The 25,026-nt window shown below is 38.0% G+C and overlaps 1 protein-coding gene across 1 annotated transcript in view; it reads right to left on the bottom strand.

The window, feature by feature from the left end:
* The window catches only part of Cad87A (cadherin 87A), a 1,045,423-nt gene that overhangs the window by 326,083 nt on the left and 694,314 nt on the right, over positions 1 to 25,026 (bottom strand). Inside the window, exon 27 of the mRNA XM_090395555.1 lies at positions 12,196 to 12,318. Coding sequence (XP_090251681.1) covers positions 12,196 to 12,318 — 123 coding nt within the window. The remainder of the gene's footprint in view (positions 1 to 12,195; positions 12,319 to 25,026) is intronic.

The following is a 25,026-nucleotide window of genomic DNA, read 5'->3' as shown; positions in this document are numbered from 1 at the left end:
ACTGAATACACCATTACCTCTTCACTGTTTGATGAAACTGAAGCATATGAGGTGGAAGTACTAGAGCTGTTGCTCAAATGAATAATAATTCTGTAATATGAATTACAGAAATATTACCTATTACCTGAGGCCGCAAGTGATGGAACATACTCCGGATTTGAGAGTGCCAGATTTAATAACTGTATCAGAAAGTTTGTCTATAAGCAATATGACTACATTGCCACCAACTGGTGAGAGTGAATATATGATCTTAACCTAGTGAGGTGTGGAGTTTTCAGTTAAGAGGGGGGGGGGTATATATGTGGAATCAGAGGGCTGGTAAGTATCACAAACTTAGGAGATTGTTTAAAGTTGCAAGTAAAAGGAAGAATGTTTATGGTGGAATGATTTTAATGAGGAAAATAATAGCAAACTGTATACCTAGAGTTAGGGAATAAATCAAATGGGTGTTAAATGGATGAATACCGACATTAAGCTAGAGCTAAAAAAAAAGGGCAGAAAATTCAATTGAGCAGATACATGAGCAGCACAAAGAAGAACAAATAAGTAATCATGTGGTAAGAATGGCAAACACAGAGTATGAAATGAAATTAGCAGTATAGGACAAAAGATAATCAAATATAGTTTTTTCGATATGTTGTAAGTAAAAGGTAGAATGTTTATGGTGGAATGATTTTAATGAATGCTGATGGTAGGGGGATGAACACTTTGTAAGAGTATATCATCCAAGTGGAGATATTACACTAATAAAAAAGGCAAAGGCTTATTATGGAAACTGAAGTAAACAAACTAGAGGCAGATGAATACAGCTATGGGATTAGATGGCATCCAGCTTGAGTTTTATGAGGAAGTGCTAGAGAATTGGCATTGCCTTTGACCACATTGTTTAATCTAAGTCTCAGTGCTGTGTTAGTCCCAAGTTGGTGGAAAGAGGTGAAAATACTGATGCATAAAGGGAGCTCCTGGACTGATGTAGCAAATTATTAACTGATCAGTATATCAGGAGTCGTAGTCAAGGTACAGGAGAAGTTCGTAGAGCAAAATACAGGAATGGATAGCCATAAAATGGGGTACTATATGGTGGGGGGGGTGCACATGGTTTTTGAAGGATAGGTTGGGAAAAGGAGAATGGATGTAAGTTTAATGTGAGAAAGTGTAGGGTTATACATTTGGGATGAGCTGTGTATCGCATTGATAGAACTGTACTCCAGGAAATTGATGAAGCCAGGGATTTGGGAGATATTAGTGGATAAAACATTAAAATTTAGATGATATATTGCACAAGTGGCTAAAGAAGCTCATTGGATATTTTGGTTACTGAAGAATATCCTGAAGATCAGAGAGAAGCATATACCTCTTTATATGAGCCTTGGTAAGACCCAGTCTTGACTAATGTGCACAGACATGGTCATCTGGGATTTTTGAAGGATGAGAATGATCATGGAGAAGGTGGAGAATCCAGAGGTGAGTGACCAAGATGGTATCAGGTGTATGGAATAAACCTTATGAGGACAGGATGAAGATTTGTGGGTTACAGAAATTGGTTGACAGGCAGAAATGGGATGATATGATTTAGACATACAATTACTGAAGGGTTTTTATTATTATTATTCACATCTGACTTCCACAGAGTCAGAGACTCATCATGGGAGGTACACACTATTGCAAACAATGCTCATCCAACCATGCCTTAAAGTGATTCAATGTGTCTACATTCACAACACACTCAGGCAATGCATTCCACTCACCAACCACTCTCCATGCAAAGAACCTTCTCCTCATTCCTTTGCTTACACCCTACTTATACAGTTTCCAACAATGGTGTCTTGTTCTACACCCTCCCCATTCTATGAAAAATCTCCTCTGTTAACCTGACAGCAACCCCCGACTAGCTTATATGTTTCAATCATATCCCTCCTATTCACGAAGCACTCCAATTTCCATTCTCTCAATCTGTCCTTGTACTCCACATTCCAAAGACCACTGAACAACTTTGTGAATCTTATTTGGACCTTTCCAACATCTCCTCATCATGATGAAAAACCAGGCAACAAATCTATGCAATAATCCATATGAGGCATGATCAAAGCCTTATATAACGGCATCGTATCCTCTCTATTTCTGCATGTCAGGGTCCTCTGCATCATTGCCATTATCTGATGTGACATGTTCACAACTTGTGCAATGTAGCCAATGAATTTCAGGTCCTTGTCCACCATCACTCCTAGATCTCTCATCACTTCTACTTCCTTTAATGTTTCCTCAACAAGTGTATACTTTGCATCCCATTGTTGCTTACCAAACCTGAACCTTACACTTTGTAACATTGAACTGACAGTTCTACCTGTAATATTTCTCTGTGTCTCTATTATATGTGATCTTTTCTCTTATTATATTTCTCTATTAATCTTCATAATCTATTTTTTTTTTATTATTATTATTATTTTCTCTACCTTCTATGTTCCTCTTACTTCATCCTTAAAACTTTTAAACTGTTAAATTGCTGAAGCTTAAAACTTTAACATAGTAAATGCACGGAGTCATGGAGCACATTTTTCTCGATGTCTATGAATCGGCCAAAGGGGTCTGATGATCGAGGCACTTAGCAGACTGTCCTATTGGCAATGCATGCAGGTCCTGCTACTCTTCTCCCTCAGTAGTTTCATGGCTCTCCCCCCGCAGCCTTCAACAGGACTGATGAACACGATGAATTGACTCGATCCGAAGTTCTCTCTTCTCTTCCTCTCCATTCTCTCCTTTTTTTCCTAGATGACCTTTATACAATTTTCTTGGGTTCTCTGGACGAAGGGTCAAGGCCCCGAACATTCCTGCGCAAACCATCTTGCCCTTCATGTTAAAGCTCACTTTTAGTTCTCACCGAATATACACACTTAATCCTATTTTAGAAAAGGCGGAACTACTTCAGAAGTATACTGCCTTTTATCACTGTCCTTGAAGGTGGTAATCAGGCTAACTCTGAGCACATTAAAGTTCACTTACATTATATACAATTCCTACATCAATACTATGCCGATTTCTAAGACATTTCCCTTGAACCTTACAATTTAGACATTTTCTTTTGTACATCATGTTGGAGGCTTAATGGATTTTTTACAACACTCAAAAAGAATTAAAATAGACTTTAATACTTCCTATATTTCGTCCTAGTCACTAGGACATCTACGGGGATTACAAAAAAATTAATGTAACATATGCACAAATAACAAACAATACTAAGCCCAACCACGTGGGTGACACTAAAGTCCTATCTAGGTAGAGCACCCTCTAAGGGCAGTAGTAGGTGGCCTGGAATGTAAGGTGGGAACTCTGGTGATGAGTGTTTCCCAAATCTTCGGAAGCTTAATGCAACCATATTTATTGAGATTTGGTTGGTTTTTGAGAGCTGCTGCTGATTCTAAGAAAAGTCTCTCTTTCTTGAATTTGCTGTGGTGGAGCATGGTGGTTTTCTTCCATGATACTCTGTGGGTGGTGTCCAAAAGTACGTCCAAAGTACGCCAGCTTACAGGGTACTTTGTAAACTCCAGGCAGAGAGAGAGGAGGGAGCTGATTCTTTCGTAGAACGGATAAGGGTAGCCAGTTTGCGGTGGGGCTTATATGCTGTGTGTAGATTGTATTGTTCTAGTATCTTGGCTATTTTTTCAGATGTGCCATGGATGTAGGGTATGGTGATGGCATTTTTAAAATCTTGTTGACGAGAAGGAAGGGGAATGGGGGAGGAGTTGATTATTTTTTTGATACTGTGATCGCTGTAGCCATTGGAGAGGAAAGTGCTGTGTATGTGGTTAAGCTCATTAGTGAGGGCGGTTCCACTGGAACAAAGATTGTGGGCTCTCTTGGTAAGAGTTTTAATAATGCCATATTGTTGAGAGGGGTGGTGGTGGGATAGTTTGTGAATGTATCTGCCTGTGTGTGTGGGTTTTCTGTATACGGTGAAGGTAAGTGTATCATTAGGCAGGCGTGTGACTAAGGTGTCTAGGAAGGGTAAACAATTGTTCTTTTCCTTTTCCATAGTGAACTGGATTCTTGGATGTAGACTATTGAGATGACTGAGGAAGGAGTCTAACGTGTCTGGGCCATGAGGCCAAATAGAGAACACATCATCTACATATCTTAGCCAGATAGAAGGTTTGAGTGGGGCTGAGTCTATGGCTCATTTTTCTTCTTCCATATAGAAATTGGCAAGGGGAGGTGAGAGGGGGGAACCCATGGCAGTTCCCTCTATCTGCTTGTAGATTTTGTTGTTCCACGAGAAATATCCAGAGTTAATGGCAAAGGAAAAGAGATCTAAGATGTCAGAGGGAAAAAAACGTTTTCTAAGAGAGATAAGGTGCCAGATAAGGAGAGTTGGCCAGCTGTTTAGATAGTCTATAGCAAAGTGCATTGGTAGCATCTACTATAGGCCTGAGTGGGGAATTGGGTTTGTGGATTTTTGGTAAACCGTATATTCGGGGGGGACGGGAGCGGAAAGGTTTAAGTTTTTTCGTGACATCTGGGGGCCAGGAAGATACTTTTTTGAGTAAAATTTTAAGTTTCTTAACTTGTGTTTTTGTGGGGTCGTGTTCTAGCGGGATGTAGGTAGCGCGATCGCGGAGGATAATGTTCATTTTACGCTTATATTCACTGGTATTAAGAACGACTGTGGCATTACCCTTATCCGCTCTGGTGATGACGATACTTTTTTCTTTACGTAGTTTCAGGAGAGGCGTGTGTTGGGCATATGATAAATTACTTTTTGGCGGAGAAGAATGCGCGAGGGTGTTGGCTACGTCAAGTCTGATGTTGTTAGCTATCTCCGACGGTAAGCGACCGATTCCACATTCGATGTTCACCATTACGTCAAGCACCGGTACTTCCTTCGGAGCGATGGCAAAATTATGGCCGAGGCAAAGGGCGCTGACGGCATCGTCGTTGAGCCTTTTGAAAGAGAGGTTTATTACTTTCTGGAGAGGTTGAATTTGTGGTTGTGGTTTGTTTTTCACAAGGTTGCTAAATTTCTTGATGTGTTTATTTTTTATTTTTTGGAATTCTCTCTGTGCGGAAGTTTCCGAAATGCCAGAAAGAATCGACCAAAGTTCAGGGTTAAGAACGGTGGAGAGCTCTGAATGTAAGGAGCCAATGGCGGTGTTCGTCACTGCGAGGGTAGCACGTGTAGAGGCGATTTGCTTGCGGAGTAATGCCTGGCTGGCACGGTTATATATACGAAGTGCTTTTTTAGAATGAAAATTGATCTTCATTGTAACGCAATTTGGTATCACTCTTGTGTCCCGACATCGTTTTAAAAAGGCCAGCCTATTTAGTTGCCTAGATAGTCGTAGTTTTGACTTACCGTATTGCTTGGATTTGCGTGCTAGTTCTTCTCCATGGATGATTAGAATACGTGTGTAGAGGCTTAAGTGCTGTGAGGACATCATGTTGGAGGCTTAATGGATTTTTTACAACACTCAAAAAGAATTAAAATAGATTTTAATACTTCCTATATTTCGTCCTAGTCACTAGGACATCTACGGGGATTACAAAAAAATTAATGTAACATATGCACAAATACTTTTGTGCATATGTTACATTATAATAATCTTTTGTACAATCTTGCATGTTAATTCCTTGGGGTTAAATACATGGGCTTTTATATTATTTACAATGTTAATACAAAGTTAGTCTAGTGTGTTTACGAGTTGTGACCTCTGTAAAAGTCGATGCATGAAAAGGAAAATGTCTACTGCATCGAATTTTACACACCTACCTGCCGATTCATGCAATCTATTCAAGTCCTCCTGGAAGGCTATAACATCTGCAATCTTGAAACATTTGACATAAGAAAATTTTACAGAAAGGTCTGGTGGTGGGAGAACCAGGAGCCATCCTTGGAAACTAAGCCAGAGTGTAGTTAGCAGGGGTGTGAGGACTAGATTTTTAACTTGGAGAGTGAGTAATGAGTGGAACTGGTTGTCAGAGTCTGGTGTCAGTGCATTGACTGTGAATGAATTCAAAGAAAAGTATGACACATACTGCACGAATGTTGTACAGTGCTTGGCATGATGTTTAGGACCTCCCTCAATGAGTTTAAAGACTCTATGGAGTTGATAATAGTAGTAATAATAACATTACTGGGTATATCAAAACTATTGAAAGGTTGTTACCAGATTAAGGTTGAGGAGAATTTTCACAGAATGGAGGACGACAGAGATGGGGCATTCCTGGAAATTATATAAGAAGAGTATGAACACTGATGTGAGGAGAAATTTTAGTGAGGCTAATGCATTAAATGAGAATGTTCAGGTTCAGAAACAGTGAAAGAATTTAGGGCAAAGCTCAATGAACTCATAAGAGTGGAGATATCTTTCCTATGAGTCTTTTTACCTACTGGAGTTCTACTGTTAATAACAATAATAATGGTGATGATAACTGTTAAAGACTCAAATTTATCTATACAACAATCTGACTGAAGTGGATCTCATATTCAACAATGAAAGTTATAAGTAGCAAGAACAAAAATTTTTAGAAAAACAAATTCCCAGCTTTAAATCCTATTTTAAGATCAGTAACATTCCATTCTTCTCTTTTTTTGTTAAATGAATAAAATTATATTCTGAAAGACTAACAGCTGTTTCTGGAATCTCCTGAAACAAGCTTAAATGAGTTTTGTTGTATAATTGGAGGCCTGAATAATAATAATAATAATAATAATAATAATAATAATAATAATAATAATGAGATCTTCCCTACTTCTTTGACATGAAACTTGTATGAAGGAGATGTGATCATATATCCATGTAAATGAATGTAATAATGCCTGCTACCAATGGAATATTTTGAGTTATTTCCAAGTAATTTTATTGCTGCTGCTGTTTTGTTTAATATATACAAAACAGTAGTTTTGTATAATAAACAAAAAGAATGGTGGAACTAATAAGAAAATGTAACTTTCCTCACCTCAAAAAAAGATTACACTAAGATGAGAAAATATAAAACACAAGCCCTTATTTACACTAAGAAAATATTTCTGTCACTACTACATATTAAACTGAAGCTCATGAAAAGAGCAAAATAGTCCTGCATCCAGTACCTGACTTTCAAGATTTTCTAAAATTTCAGAAACTAAAAGAGATATCTGCTAGACAAGTGGGAAAAATATTATGCAAAGTGGGGAAAAAAGAGGTCTGAAAATCATTTATTTATTCTTGAAGAGTTTATATAAAGCTAAAATTCTAGATGACTAATTCATAATCAAGTTCCACAACTGGGAACCAAGACGGCACTGAAATTTCATCTCATTGTCATCTGGACTTCTTCCTTCATTTCTGGAGTGAGTGATTGGTAGGGTAAGCAAGTTTCATCATGTCATTATAGTAAGCAATGATACCAAGAAAAATGGAATATGGTTGGAAGGAGTACTCATAAGAAGCATAATTAAGTGCTAAATTAAAGTTACCAAGAAAGAAATTATACACTTGTTTAATTGCTTTATCCAAATGTGACCAAGGTTTGCATACAAAGAATCTTCCTGACTAGGCTACTTAGATATAGATGCTAATGACTTCATTCATTTCCTTAATATCCCATAATGCTAAAGCACACACCCTTTGAATGTGTATAATATATTATGGGAAAAGCCACTTCCCAGATTGGTTTATTATTATTATTATTATTCAGGCCTCCAAGAAGTCAAAAGACTCATCGAGGGAGGTCCTTCCTAAGACTTAAAGTCTGTCAAGACTCATCGAGGGGAGGTCCCCCCCCCCCTGAGAAACACAAAGTCTATCATACCACTCTTTAAACTCACTGACCGTTCTCGCTCCCACCACTCCATCAGGCAATGCATTCCATGGCTCAACCACCCTCCACACAAAGAAACCACTCCTTACCCTCTTGCTCACAGTTTCCTTTCGTAACTTCCAGGGATGGCCTCTTGTCATCACTCCTTCCCGCTGTTCAACCAAGCGAAAGAACTCCCCAGTGTCAACCCTATAACCACCTCTCAACAGTTTAAAAGTCTCAATCATATCACCTCTCCTTCTTCTATCCACCAAACTCTGCAGTCCACATTCTCTCAGCTGATCCTCATAACTATCCTTGTACAGTCCTGAAACCATCTTTGTCATCCGTCTTTGTATCCTTTCCACAGTTAATTTATCCCCTTCAAATCCTGGGGACCAAATCTGAGAACAATAGTCCAAGTGTGGTCTGATCAGAGACTTATACAACGGAATGATAACCCTCTTATCTCTGCAGGTCAGTGTCCTTCTCATAATAGCAGCAATCCTCTGTGTTACCTTCACCACCTTTGCAATATGTCCCCTAAACTTCAGGTTTCTATCAATCATCAACCCCCAGATCTCTTGTCTCCCCTACTTCCTCCAGTATAACTCCTCCCATAGAGTATGCAGCATCCCATCGATGTTTCCCAAACCTCAAGACCTTACATTTTGCTGCATTAAACTGACATCCCCATTCATTTGCCCATCTATCTAGCTTATTTAAATCCTCTTGCAAGGCTACCACATCTGCACTATTACTAATAATCCTTCCCAGCTTCGCATCATCCGCAAACAACTGAATATCCCCCTGCGATCCACTGGCTATGTTATTGACATAAAGGTTAAACAATATAGGTCCTAGTACTGAGCCCTGTGGGACCCCACTTGTAACCCTCTGCCTCCCAGAAACTGCTCCACCATACACAACTCTCTGATACCTATCAGACAGCCAATCCTGAATCCAGTTGACCAATCTCAATCGTTGAGGTATCAGTGAGAGTTAGACCCCAAAAAGATAAAGTTAAAAACAATGTAGAAGTCATATTATCTCATATAAGTAGAAAAAAGTTGTATAACCTTATTATTAAATATTGTGGTTGAAAGCTATTTGAAGAAACAACATTCAGCCAGGGTCAAAATTTCCAGAACTATCTCTCATCCAGACTATTTAATAATAAGGGGATACATCTTTTTCTACTTATAAAATATGACTTCACATTAATTACTTATATTCATTGTTATCTTCTTGGGTCTGGCTCCCGCATGTGATGGAAATAGATAATATAATATATAATGGTTACAGGGATTGAAGATGGCTTTCTGAACAATATCAGCAAGTTTTGTATGCTGGAGGGGTGTCTCAAAAAAGGAGGGTAATCAGCATGCCAAAGGGTTCTGTTCTTGGGTCCTTGCTGTTCAACTTGCAGGTAAATGATATGTCATGTGGACTGACTGGGGTTCTTCATCTGTTTGCCAATGATACAAAGTTTATAAGTAGTCCTGCTGATACTAATTCCCTTCAGAAAGATTTGAACAGACTTTTGTCTTGGACACAGAAGTGGGGTTGTAGTTTTAATATTAACAGATGCAAGGTGATACATTTTAGAGTGCTGAAATATAAGGCCATGTACTATATTGATGATATATTGCTGGAAGTGGACGAGATTTTAGATTTGGAAGTGATGGTTAACAGCAGACTGAAGTTTAGAGGACATGTTGCAAGTGTTGCAAAGACTGCACATCAAAGTGTTGCTATTATTATTATTCAGGCCTCCATGGAGTTCAAAAGACTCATCACAGGAGGTCCTTCCTAGGAAACACAAAGTCTATCACATACCAATCTTTAAACTCATTGACTGTTCTCGCTCTCACCAATCTATTGGGTAATGCATTCCACGGTTCAACCACCCTCCATCCAAAGCAACCGCTCTTCACCCTCTTGCTCACAACTTCCTTTCGTAATTTCCAGGGATGGCCCCTTGTCATCACTCCTTCCTGATGTTCAACCAAGTGAAAGCACTCCCCAGTGTCAACTCTGTAACCAACTCTCAATAGTTTAAAAGTCTCAATCATATCACTTCTCCTATCCACCAAACTCTACAGTCCACATTCCGTCAGCCGATTCTCATGACTAGAATTGTACGGTCCTGAAACCATCTTTGTTATGACTTTTGTACCCTTTCCACAGTCAGTTTATCTCCTTCAAATCCTGGGGACCAAATCTGAGAACAATAGTCTAAGTGTGTGGTCTGATCAGGGTCTTATACAATGGAATGATAACTCTTTTATCTCTGCAGGTCAGGTTATATGAAGGACTGTAACATTAAGGAATAAGGATGTGGTTGTGCCACTGTATAAAGCACTGGTCAGACCACACCTGGACTATTGTTAGTCCAGGTGTGGTCTGATCAGTGCTTTATATGTGCTCAGATTTGATCACCTGGTTTTGATTGTGATGTGGCAAACACTGGAGACGGTCCAGAGGACAGTGCCTTAAACAGTATCAGGACTCTGGAATGCTGGCTATGGAGGGAGGTTTATGCCAGCCTGGTTGGCTGAGTGGTGTTAGCGTATCCGCTCTCCAGCCAAAAAGCTGCGGTTCAAATCCTGCCGTGGGCATGGATATTTGATTGTCTGTGAAAATACTAATGGTGGCGGTCAGCGGTAGATGGCGTTGATGTAGATGAAGGTAGTTGCGGTTGGTGGTGATGGAGTTGTAGAGTAGGTGTCCTCCCTCGATGAGTCTTTAGACTCCCTGGAGGTGTTATGTAATAAAAATAATAATACAAATGTGGCATAATTTGATGGATAGGAGAAAAAAGAGGTGATATGATAGACATTTAAGTTAGTGAGAGAATTTTAATGGATTAATCCAGAGGGGATTATAAAAAGAGTAGAAGGTGATAGGGGAAGAATTAGAGGCCATCCCTAGAAGTTGTGTAAGAATGTGATGAAAAGGGGTGTGAGGAGTAGATTTTTTTACTGGAGATTTGTCAGTCAATGGAATGCATTACCAGAATATGTTGTTAATGCAGAGAGTGTTAAGGATTTTAAGATTCGGTATGATAGATTTGTTGTCAGTTGAATGAAATGCTCATGATGAGTATGCTGACTTCACAGAGGGTGTAATAATAATCATATGAGCACTATTAATAATAAGGTGTGACACCTTTTGGCTACTCATATATGAAAATATGACTTCTGCATTACTTCAACCTTAGAATAACCTCTGGGTCTGGCTCCCACTGATGAGACCTCAATAAAGATTGAAAAATTTCAATAAAGGTTGAAACCGGTCTAGGTAGTGACCCTTCCCATAATGCATAGCATTATACATGTTTGTAAGGAGATGTGCTCTGCATTATGGGAGACTAAGGAAAGTGATGAAGTCATTAGCTTCTTTATACAATTTGCTCCAGTCCTGAAAATAGTTCAGGCGTAAACTTGTTTGCTTATATTTTATTTATAAAGATACCAAGAAATTATATACTTGGCTTAATGATTTTTGAATAAAGGATTAAACCAAGCATATAATTTCTTGGTATCTTTAATTTAATTTATATGAGCACTACTCTCTTGATATGCTTCTATTCACAATAATTCTACTGATTCTATCCATATTCCTTAATCATTGGTAGCTTACTCTCATTAACTCTGCATTCAAATCTCTCTCCCACATGCACATTCCTGGAACCTGCCTAAATTAAACACCTACCATTAATCTAAGTAAGCTAAAGAACATAAATAACATGCTTCACAACATGAGTGAAGTCATCTGCATTTGATGAACACAGTAGTCAATATCCTGATTTGCACACCCTATTCAGTACAAAAGTCACTCTTCCAAAAACAGAAGAAAAACATACTACACTTACAAAAACTTCTACATAAGCTCTTCTGTACATGAAAAAAAAAAAAAAAACATTAATTTTTCCTGATACTTCCAGTAAAAACCTGTCTGCTTGCAGAGCTTTCACAAATCCTTTACAATCTCCAAAACTGCTGATAGAAAACTAAACATTAATGTTCTGATGGCATTTGGACATTTGTTGTATTGTGTACATCAATTGAATTCATCTAGAGCAGAAACAGCATTAACTTCTTAAGTTACCTAATTACTAATACAACTGCCCAAACTAAATTATACTCCTCTACCACTAATGACAAAATGTATATGAGGTCAGCTTTATGTTTGTGAGATGGACCATATTTACTGCTTTCATAACCCATTGCAGTCAGTAATTTTGCATATGTCCTCATCCAACTTCAAGAAAGTCACTTTTTTTTTTCATCTTCTATATTTTCTCTCCATTTGTACTAATTTCATGATACTGACATGAATTAAACATAACACATTTTATTATCAAATTAGAAATAAACATATTCAACTAATGAAGACTTGAAGTAAATAATAACTTACTGGAACTGATATAGCTCTTTGAGTTGATTCTTCTTTTCCTTGGTCTGTGGCAACGACTTGAAGAGTCAAAGTTGGAGTTTCTTCACGATCAAGATTAGCTGCAGCAGCAACACGAATCACTCCCTAAAATTAGTGAACAACATGTAAGACACGATCATTTAATACCTTGAATTTAACTCTGTTGATAAACTAACAAATAAAAATTACTCATAAGAAAGTGTGATCTATCATTCCTCCACTTTCCACTAAGCCTCTTATACAAGAAGTTGCAATAACATCAAACCTCTCTTTCGTTCTATCTCTATTCTCCAGAACTGCCTTCCTCATGAAGTGTTTGACAAAAACAACTACCTTCAACTCCTCAAGAAAAATGTCAATAAAATCTTCCTTTAGCCATTTACCTATGACACTGGGACACGATAAGTTCTGCAATTCATCGTGTGTGAGATTGATTAAAAAAAACTAATTTTTTTAATGACTTTTCCTAATCCATTCCCCTAATTATCTGCTGCATTAGTCTGTTATCACTTGAGATTAAATTAATACACATTATATTAATTTTAAAACAAAAAACTACATTAATTTTTAAACTATACTTTATATTTTATAATAAACTATATTATTAAACTCCCATCCCTAACTGCCTACATGTTTTCCTATGCACCTGCTTTTTCAACACTGAACATAAAATTATGTTCTTACTCACTTGAAAATAACAGAAACATGATAGTTTGTAAAATTAAGACACTAAATTATGCATGAACTAATTAAATATACAACCTAAGTTAACATGATGCTCCAAGTAATGAACAACAATACATGAAATTTACATAATAAATTCGGCTGGCCTTCAGAAAATGCTTTAGTGTTTGATATGAAGGCAAGCAGAGCCAGCCATACCGACAGTGCAACACATGCATTTGCACAAGGCAGCAAGTTTTTTGGGGGCGGCAAAATTGACCTAAACTATATGAAAAATAAATTATAAAAAGTCATTTATAAAATGTTCATGTCTAACTGCCACTTTAGTCCTTCTCTATTGAAACCAGACTTCAGGATATCTTTAGTTAAATTTTTAAGTAATAAAACTTCACTATACTGTATATTTTTTAAAAATCATAATCGAGGTATTATTTCTGGGAAAATTCCCACGTTACTTCTCTAAAATAAACTATGATTTTAATTGCTAGTATAGCCTATTTTGTTTAGGAGTGCCCTTTTTTTTTACAATGCCATTGGCTCTTTATCAAAAATTCTAGGGCATTACTGAAGTGTTATAAAACTAATATATGAAGAATAAAAATTAGGAGAAATTTTGGACATACCTTTTTGGATGTTGTTTTCTGTCTCCTTATCCCAGCGATGTGCCTTCATCTACTGTTAAGCTGTTGAAGGAAGGAGGTTTTTTTGGGGAAGTGGGGGGTAAAGTAATGTGGGGGAATTATTTGAAAAAACCTGGGTTTTTTATATATGTATAATATTATTATTATTAAGAGTCGGTAGAGAGTGTTTGGGGGGGGGGGGGGCATGCAAGAAGGATCTGAAGATAGAAGGTATTTTTTTAGGAAAGAGGAGGAATTTAAGGGAAAAAGTCAATGCTTAGAATATCAGAAACAATAGCCATAAAATGTGATGAAAACTCAATAAACCACTGACCCTACATAATCTCTGAGAGTTGGAAGCTCCATAACATAAAAATTAGGTCACGAATCTGATCAATAGGAGACAACACAAGTACACCAAAGGCAGAAATACTTAACTGACATAGCATAGCATCCACTTCCCCACGAGTTCCGAAGATGACAGAACGCTCATACACCGTTACTCGCACCTGACTTTTTCCCTTAAATCCTTCCTCTTTCCCCCCAAAAAAATTTCTATCTTAAGATCCTTCTCTCATCCCCCCCATCCCATCTCACATCCCAAACACTCTCTACCCACTCTTAATAATAATAATATTATACATATATAAAAAACCAGGTTTTTTCAAATAATTCCCCCACATACTTTACCCCCACTTCTGCACACCTTCCTTGAACAGCTTAACAGCAGATGAAGGCATATCACTGGGATTAAAAGACTGAAAACAACATCCAAAAAGGTATGTCCAAATTTCCTTCTACTTTATTCTTCATATATTACTTTTATAACACTTCAGTAATGTCCTAGAATTTTGGTAAAGAGGCCAATGACAATTTAAAAAGGGGGCATTCTTAAACGAAAATAGGCTATACTAGCCATTAAAATAATAAAAATCATAATAATTTAAAATAAGGTAGCATTATGTTGCATTTAATATTGCACTGTCAGTGGTTTCTTTGCATGGATTTCATGTAAAGAAACTACTCCTCACCCTTTTGTTTACAACTTCCTTTCATAACTTCTAGGGATGGCCCCCTTGTCCTCGCTCCTTCCCTCTGTTCCACCAAGTGAAAGAACTCCCCAGTGTCAATCCTGTAACCACCTCTCAACAGTTTAAAATTCTCAAATATATCACCTCTCTTCTTCTATTCACCAAACTCAGTAGTCCACATTCCCTCAACCTGTCTTCATAACTAACATTGTACAGTCCTGATATCATCTTTGTTACCCACCTCTGTACCCTTTCCACAGTTAATTTATCCTCTTCAAATCCTGAGGATCATATTTGAGAACAATAGTCCAAGTGTGGTCTGATCTGGACTTTATACAATGGAATGACAACTTTTATCTCTGCAAGTCAACATCCTTCTTGGTATTGCAGCAATACTCTGGGCCTTCACCACCTTTGCAATGTTTCCTGATTTAGGTTTCTATCAATCATTAACCCAAAATCTCTTGCTTCCCGTACCTCCTCCAGTACAGTTCCTCCAACAGAGAATGCAGCCTCCCATCGATGTATCCCAAACTCCTAGACTATTTTCCAGATTTAGCTGAATTAAACTGAACCATGATTCATTTCCCCATCTGTCCAGTTTATTCAAATCCTCTTCCAGGGTTACCACATCAGCACTATTACTAATAACCCTTCCCAGCTTCACTTCATCTGCAAGCATCTGAATATCCCCCTGCATTCTACTGGGACCTATATTGTTTAACCTTTATATCAGTGACATGACAATGTCACTGATATAAAGGTTAAACAATATAGGTCCCAGTACTGAGTCCTGTGGAATCCCACTTGTAACCTTCTGGCTCCTTGATATTGTTCTCCTATACACAACTCTCTGGTACCTATCAGAAAACCAATCCTGAATCCACTTCACTAACCTGACATCTAAACCCATGTGCAGCAACTTAAATATTAGCTTTCATATAGTACTCTGTCAAATGTCTTTGAAAAATCCAGAAAGGCAGAATATGCCTTTCTCTCATCAACTGCTCGTCACTTCATTATAAAAGGCAATCATATTACTAAAGCAAGAGCGTACGTTAACAAATCTATGTTGACACTCTCAGATAACATTACCCTCATCTGCCAAGCTGTATGTGGTCCCTCACAAATTTCTTCAAGATCTTAACTACTGATGGAACACAAATTTGCCTATAATTTGACACTTCCAGTCTGCTACCACAGAGTAATTTGGAGGAAAATTATTGATCAGAATTGATAATGTTGTAATTTTTCATGTGGTACTAGCACAATTATCCTGTACACTCCCTGAAGGTACATAACAGGAATTTGATTATAATGATAATATCAGGTTAGTGGATTGAATTAATAATCGGCTTCCTGATAGATTATCCGAGTGTTATATATTATTATTATTATTATTATTTCGGGTGACTCCAGGAGTCCTTAGACTCATCGAGGGAGACCCTAAACATCATGTCCACACAACTATGCAATTACATTCTCACAGTATCTATCATACCTTGTCTTGAACTCGTTCACCATCATAGCACCCACAACAGACTCTGGCAGCTTATTCCACTCATTTACCACTCTAAAAGTAAAGAACCCAGCTCTAACACCCCTGCTAACCACACTCTTGCCCAGATTCCATAGGTGTCCCCTAGTTCTCCCACCACCAGTCCTGATTTCAAAAATATCCTCTGAATTAATCCTATAGAATCCCTTTAGCAATTTGAATGTCTCAATCATATCTCCCCTCCTCCGCCTATCAACTAGTTTCTGCAACCCACAAATCTTCAACCTGTTCTCATATGGTTCATTCCATAGACCTGTTATCATCTTAGTCACTCGCCTCTGGATCCTCTCCACCTCCTCCCCATCAAGAAGGAACTGAGGTGACCAAATCTGGGCACAGTAATCGAGATGAGGTCTTATCAAGGCTTGGTACAGAGGTACAATAACTTGCTTGTCTCTGCTCGTCAAGGTATTTTTCAACAACCAAGTGAGTTGATGAGCTGATTTAGCTACTTTTGCAGTGTGCCCCCTAAACTTCATCTCCTTATCCACCAACACTCTCAAGTCCCTGGCCTCATCAATCTCTTGGAGTACAGTTCCACCAATGTGGTATACTGCTGCTAATCTTTTCACCCCAAAATGCATAACCTTACATTTTGTCACATTAAATTGACATCCATTTTCCTTAGCCCAGAATTCCAATCTATCTAAGTCATCCTGCAAGACTTTGACATCTTCTGCATTCACTATTGCCCTACCCAACTTTGCATCATCAGCGAACAAATGAATTGTTCCACTTAGATCCTTCCCTATATCATTAATGAACAGATTAAACAGCAGTGGTCCAAGAACAGAACCCTGCGGCACACAACTAGTCACAGGCCGTCTTTTGGACTCTACTCCTGAATAAACTACTCTTTGATATCTCTCCATCAACCAACCACCTATCCATCTCACCAACCCTATATCCATTCCCATATGTTGTAGTTTACGGATTAGTATTCCATGTGGTATCCTGTCAAACGCCTTTGCCAGGTCCAGCAGAATCACTGTAAATCCATTTCCCTTATACAGTTCAGCCGTCACCTTCTTATAAAACTTGAGCAAGTTACTGAATTATGATCTACCCTTCACAAAGCCATGCTGTCCCCTGTACAGTATCTCATTTTCATCAATCCATTCCTGTATTTTTCCCTCGACTACTTTCTCTAAGACCTTGACAACGACTACTAATATGCTGATCGGTCGGTAATTTGTAACCGTAGTCTTGGATCCTCCTTTGTGCAGTGAAACTATTTTCCCCTCTTTCCACACCTTCGGGACTAAGCCAGACCTGAGACTCAGATTAAACAACATGGTCAAGGGCATTGATAATTCTTTAGCCGCTTCACGCAAGACCCGTGCCAGTATACCATCCAATCCCACAGATGTGTTCATATTAAGGTTCTGTAATAAACTAGTCACCTCCACTTCATTCATCACTATTCCCGTATAAACTAATGGTTCCTTCACTTTTTCAATGTCACCACCTGGATGATATGCTTTTGCAAAGTGCGCGCTCAGTAACTCCACTATATCGACTGATTTAGTGACCTCCTTACCATCGTCATTCCTTAAAATCATTTTGCCGTGTACAGTTTTTTTCTTGCTTGCAGCATATTGAAAGAACTGTTTTGGATTCTCTTTTGCTTGCAAAGCTAGTTTCCTTTCATAATCCGCTTTTGCTTTTTTTACCACACTCGTTACCTTTCTGGCCTGCACTTTATACCGTTCGTGTGCCTGCAGGTCACCCCTTTCTTTAAATTCCCTCCACAGTTGTTTCTTTTTTTGCAGCTCAAGCTTAATGGTGTTATTCATCCATTTAACCTCTACTTGTTTTACTATTCGGACCTAGGTATACAATCAGCCATTACCTCCTGTAAATGCTCCTTGACCACGTCCCATGCTCTATCGACGTCCAGCCCTTGCGGTTGTACATGCCATGGCACTGATCCAAGCAATCTCCTAAGCTTGTCATACTTGCCAGCACGGTAATTCCACATATACCCTGTCTTAATCGAAAATTCCACACCTTTAGCCACCTCCCAGGTCAAGACCTTATGATCACTCTCACCAATAGGTGGCAACATGGTCATATTCATTACAGTCAAATTCTCAGATGCTATTACCATAATTGAAAAAATCCTTTTCCTTCCTCACATGTGTCCTCTCCTCCTTCCAATCAATGTTACCATAGTTGAAACCCCCCATAATAATTGTCCTCCTTCCACTCATTTCATCAATTTCCCTATGCATACTATCTCCACCATCTATTCCATCACCTGGTCTATAGCAGCACCCAACTGTATATTTTATTCTGCCAGTCTCAATCTCACACCAAATAGCCTCAAATGAGCTCCTTTCACTATCCTGCGATACAACTTCAATTCTCCTTGGCTGCAGTTCATCAGCTATCATCAATAATACCCCTCCCCCCATTTTATTCTCTCTGTCCCTCCTAAACACACTATAACCTACACATCCTATCCCACTAACTATATCTTCTTCCGTCAGTCATGTTTCACTAATGCCAATAACCTGTGGCCAGGAAGAGCCAATCAAGGCCAAAAATTCTTCCTTCTTGTTCCTAATACTCCTGGCATTAGTAAACATGAAATGCAGTGATCCCTTAGTCCCAACCCTATATTGATACGTTATTCTAAATGACCCATTCCCATTTTTTGTCCTTAGTGCTGGCTCGGGTACATTATATACATTCTTACACTCATCTGTCTCACTGATGTCTGCATATCCATTCCCCCCCTCCTTGGTAGTTCTAGTTTCCCTGGTTTTGCACATCCATTTTCACTTCATTCAGCAACACTCTTTCCAGTCTCCGCACACCAAGTCCATTCAGATGCAGGCCATCGATCTTGTATAAGTCCTTTCGCCCTTCAAACTCATTCCACATGTCCATGAATTCCACACCACACTGTCTGCATAACCTACGTATAATGTCATTTGTGATTATGGCCCGCCTCCTAAACTCCTCTGTGTCATACCGCGGCAACAGACTAACCATTCTAACTCTGTCACTCTTTTCTTTCGCTACCTTTAACAATACTTTCAAGTCCTCTCTCATAAAAAATTTACCACCTTTCAATTCATTCGTACCCGCCACAATTATTAATTCTTTCACCCATATGGAGCAGTATCAGGGAATTGAAAGGTTACAATTGGAGTTCCACAGGATTTAGTACTGGGACCATTAGAGTTCCATCTATATGTCAACAATGTTATCTTAGGACTACAGAAGATATTCAGCTGTTTGTAGATGATATGGAGCTTGGGAAGGATATTAATAATAGTGCTGATGTTTCAATTTAATGCAACTAAATGTAAGGTTTAGAAAGTGATCCATAGATCGGATGTTTCATACTTATTGTAGAGTTACACTGGATGAAGTGGAATAAGAAATTGATCTGGAAGTGATTGTAGATAGCAATTAGGGGATTTGAAGTTCAGAGGACATAATAAAAGGTTGTGAAGACATCTCAGAGAACAGCTTCTGCTGCAATATTTAAGTGTATTGAACATGAGAGATATAAATGGATGGTGATCCCATCTGGATTTTTATGCTTATATCTGGTCACTGGGATATGAAAGGCATGAAGTAATCTTGGAGAATGTAAGAGACAGATAACAAAAACGATATAGACAGATACTTTCAGGGCTGTACAATGTTGATAATAAGGAGAGATTAAGGACATGCAGAGTGCAGAGTTTGATGGATAGAAGTCAAAGAGGGAATATGATTGAGCTGCTGAAGAGCTATTAAGAGATTACCATTGGGAAGATTTCTCATATGAAAAACGAGGGGAAGAAACATGGATAAGGGACCATTCCTGGAAGTAGAAGGAAGTAGTGAGTAAAAGGGTAAGAAGGTTTTTCTGTATAGAGAGTGGTAGGAGCATGGAAATGATTGCTTGAGAAGGTAGTGAAAGTGCAAATAGTGGATGAGTTTAAGAAGTGATATGATCGTTTTTGACTTAATGAGTCATGATGATATGGAAGTCAGGAAAAATAAAATAAAATCACTGTGTAAATATAGCATAAGAGAGGTTCTTTGCTTTAGTATTACATGGTGATCAGCATTCATTTCAGTAAAATTATGGAGACTACAACAGTGTTAGGAATAATAACTTTAATATCTCAATGTTTCGACCTTCATATTAAGATCATGATCTGGAACACACACACACGCACACACACACCACAAAAAGACAAGCTATACTACATTTCGAATTGTAGGCTAAAGTGACAATGATTTGATCAACCGTTATTCTATTGACCTGACCTCTAGTGAAAAAAAAAACATACATCAAAGCTATATTCTATTTATAACATCAGACAATAAATTCATACAGATAGTTTTAATATGGCAAAAGTGGTGGTGTAATCCATAATTTAACATGAGTGTTCTTATATTAGTTAAGATCCCAGATTATTTACAGTTCTAATTATAATTAACTCTTAGACCAAAAGGTTATGTGGGTAGAATATGTGCCATCCATATTCTTGGGATTTTTAGACCACCATTATTGTTAAAATTAGGGTAGTTGATAAGAATTTCACAGGCCTCCTTAAATTTACACTCATACCATGTTTCGGTGTGATGTAAACAACAGGTGCCTTTCCAGTCAATTCTATGTAGAGTATTCAGGGCATGATCAGAAAGGCTAGGTTATCATAGCTGTTAAATTTAATGTGTCATTTATGTTCATTTTTTTTTTCTGATAGGAATTGTGTGTATTGTTTCACCTGTATAGGGCAAATTACAGGTGCAATGAATACAGTATACTCCAGGGTAGGCCAGCAGAGGAAGTGCATCCATGGATGAGTTGAATAAGTTCTTTAATTTTGCAGGGTGTTTAAAGATGACATTAAGGTTGTATTTCTGTAGTATTCTGTTTATTTTGTCTGTATCCCTTTAATGTATGGAATGGCTACAGTTTTATTGTAATCCAGTTTATTTTTGTTTTTAAGTGGAGTTATACCTTCCTGAAATACCTTCATTTCAGGAAGGTATTGCTGATAACTTAAATTATGTTTTAAGTGCTTGTTCACTGAATAAGCAATAAAATTAAAGCAATGTAATAAAATTTATCATTTACTTAGTTTTTATGTTGAGTGGTGGTAAGAGTTATGTGTATGCATTGACCAGTATGTGTAGGCTTATAGTAAACAGTGAAGGAAAGACTGTCGGAAAGAAGTATGGCAAGTGTATCTAGAAAAGAAAGTGTGTTTTGACTTTCAATTTCAATCGTGAATTACATGTATTTGCGTTGTTTGTTTAGGTGGCTGAAGAAAGTATCTAATGTCTGGTGGCCATGGGATCAGATTAGGAAAACATCGTGAACATAACTAAGCCAGATTTGGGTTTTAAAGTATAGGAATCTATATGTTGCTCAAAAGCATCCATATAAAAGTTAGCAATTTGGGATGGGGAATGCGATGAGCCCATGGCTTTGCCTTCTTCTTGCAAGTAAAAAAGTATTTTGCAACACAAAATAGCCAGAACATTGTACATGAGCAAAGAGAGCTGTGATATGGGGTGGGAATTTGTCCTGTAAAAGAAGAATTGCATCATTGATTTGGACATTTGTAATAAAATCTATAATAAAACTATGTTTTATCAGACTTTATAATAAAATTATCCTATGAGATTTTTTAACTTATATACATCTGATCAACCGACAACTAGGTCAAAAAAAAAAAAAAATGCTTATGCCGATGATATAGCCCTCGCCACCCAACACAAGAGCATCGAAGTAACTGAAGATATTCTCACAAATGACCTTAGAACCATTGGGGAATACTTTCATAAATGGAGACTAACACCAAACCTCAATAAGACCGAGGTTAGCTCTTTTCACCAAAACACCAAATTGGTAAATAGGAAACTTCAGGTCAGCTTTAACAACACAATGCTGTAGGATCAATATTTCCCTAAATATCTGAGTTACCTTGGATAGAATACTATCTTTCAAAAGACATCTGGAGAATTTCTCTTTAAATATCAGAACCTGTAATAACATCATACAAAAACTGTGTGGTTCTACATGGGGTTTTTCTGCTATTACACTACGTTACTCCACGTTGGCTTTAGTCTATCTACTCTGGGGCAGAATATTGTTCACCAGTATGGCTAAATAGCCACACTGATGAACAAGAAAATCATATCAAGAAAAATCGACACGCAAATGAATGCAGCGATGAGGACATTAACAGGTTATGTCAAATCCACTCCCTTCTATTGGCTTCCAAACTTGGAGCAATATTACACTACCAAACCTGCGCAGACAAGATGCTCTAGTAAAAGAGTACAAAAATATAAACAGCAATGCCCTGTTACCAATACATGAAGACCTCTCATATATAAGTATGATTTGCCTTAAATCCCAATGGCCTCCACTAATACTGGCTGAAGAACTAGTAAATAACAATTTCAATGTTAATTCGAAATGGCTAGAAAAAAATCGCCACCAGACTTATACAAGTATATCCTTCCTAACCAAAACCCGAAAGGGATTGAGCTTCCACGTCATCTATGGAAAAGCCTAAATAGAATATGCACAGGACGTGGTATCTGCACAGACAGCTTACACAAGTGGGGAAGATCACCTACACCCCAATGTGACTGTGGAGCCATAAACCAAACCATCTGGCATATTGTGGAGGACTGCAGCATATGCGCCTACACTGGTGACCTGAGAGACTTTTTTTGAGGCAGATCCTTCATCGCCTACACCCCCAATGTGACTGTGGAGCCATAAACCAAACCATCTGGCATATTGTGGAGGACTGCAGCATATGCACCTACACTGGTGACCTGAGAGACTTTTTTGAGGCAGATCTTTCAGCTCTTGATTGGCTATCTGAACTAGACTTAAAATTTTAGTGACTTTTTTTTTTTTTACCTGATATTTGTATATGTGCATTACTTGTCTCATTTTGATTGGCTGTACAAATAATTGAAAAGGCAAATGACTAACCAAAGAAACAATTCACCAATAATTTTCTATAGAGTCCTTTCATAATTCATCAAAAGAATAATTTTCTTGCAAAAAAAGTTTTTAAGATTCAAGTAGCACTATCTAACATTAACTACGATGCAGATAACAGACCACGTAAGTGGTCATTAAAATTTCAATAATTATTTTGTTTGTTGCAGTTTATAACATTATTATGTAAGTACCTGATGCTTCACAGTGTGGATGGTGATTCATCTCTGGATAATAAAATTTTGCTTTGCTTATTTTTTTTTTCTTTCTTACGAATAATAGTCAGGTTGCAATCAATATAGATACATTTTAACAGAGGTCTAAACTACAAAATTTCATTCAACTTCATACAAAATTTTCTAAATTGAATTGAATTGATTGAATGTGCTTGAAATGTGGTGCTTGAGAAAAATGGATCGTATCAGCTGGACTGAAAGAGTGAGCAATAAAGAGGTTCTTAAAAGATTCAAAATGATAAGAGACTATATGGCTAGTATCCAAAGAAGAAAAATAGCGATTGCAGGACATTTGATGAGGGGGTTCTTCTGGAGAGCTCCCCAGTATCTTATTGCAAGGGATGGTGGAGGGAAGGAGAGGAAGACCCCGACTGATGGAAAGACAACATCAAAGACTGGATGGACAAGAGTCTTACAGAAGCAAGAGATGGAGAGGCATGTAAGTGGACTGTTCATCAGCTGCAACCCTCTTAATAGAGAAGGCCACAGGATTAGATTAGAATGCTATTATAAAGAGTTCAGGAGACAGCTTGCAGGTGTAGCATGGAATGAGGAGTTAGTTGGAAAAGAGATCAATGCAGCTTGGGGTATATTCAACTATCTAACAGAAGCAATGTCAATGTATTCCAAGGGTCAGAAGGTTAAATAAGGTAACTGTGAAATGGATCAATGAAGAGATTAAGCAAACATCCTAACATTTTCACAATATTTTTTGTTTGAGAGTGAAGAAATTCACCCCATCTCTCTTATCTGAATCCACCATCAGAGAGTTGAATCACCTGTTCATAACTTTGAAGTTTTTTTTGCCCGTAAGTAATGCTTTTTATATAGGCTATAATATAATATATAATGCCAGGAGCATTACTTGATTACTGAAGAACATCCTAATGAAGAGAGATAAGCAGGTTATTATACCTCTTTATAGGACCTTGGTATAGCCTCCATAGCTCAGTCAGTATAGATGAAGCCCTTTTGGTAGGAAAGACAAAGACTTTGGTTCAATTCCTATCATTTGTTGGTGTATCTTCCATTGTAGTAAAAACTGGTGTGTCTGATGGCTAGAGCAATATCATTAACGTAGCAAAACTTCTTGGATAGGCAAATCTGTGATGTATAAGTTATAAGTTAAAAAGGAGGGGGGGGAAGCTAGAACTGACCCTTGTGGTAATCCATTATCCAGTGTTCTTTGTTTACTTTTGTTCTCATCCATACATACATACTTGGAACAGGCGGTTGCTTAGCATGTTATCAATTAAGTTTTAAAAGAGGTATACCGTGCAGTGGCGCACTCAGGATTTAATCTTAGAGGGGGCCGAGTACTCATAACTTAATCTTGGGGAGGAAAGGGCCGAGATGAGTAGACGATTTGAGAATACACACTATGCATTGCATACGACCCATGACTAAGCATCTGCAGTGATCGCCAATACATGATACCCGTGATCTCTGGCCCAGCTTGGGCAAACAAAGTATCGCCGAGCACTACTTCGTTTGCTTTGCGTTCACAACGGCCGTGATTCCCGAGAGCCAGAGGGTATTCCACCTTATGCGACTGCTAATTCATAAGTAGTATAGAAATAGAAGACACGACACAACAGAAATCATCATCATCATCATCATCATCATCAAATTCCTGCCATGTACCCTCAAGGGGTGTACAGGATATGACAGTACTACATGAAAAAATTACATCATTATATCA

This window comes from Typopeltis vanoorti, chromosome 7 (genome assembly GCF_054136105.1).
Source record: "Typopeltis vanoorti isolate ZY-2024b chromosome 7, IOZ_Tvanoo_1.0, whole genome shotgun sequence".
NCBI lineage: Eukaryota > Metazoa > Arthropoda > Arachnida > Uropygi > Thelyphonidae > Typopeltis > Typopeltis vanoorti.
The sequence above is the reverse complement of the archived record's forward strand: the minus strand, read 5'-3'. Positions and strand labels throughout refer to the sequence as shown.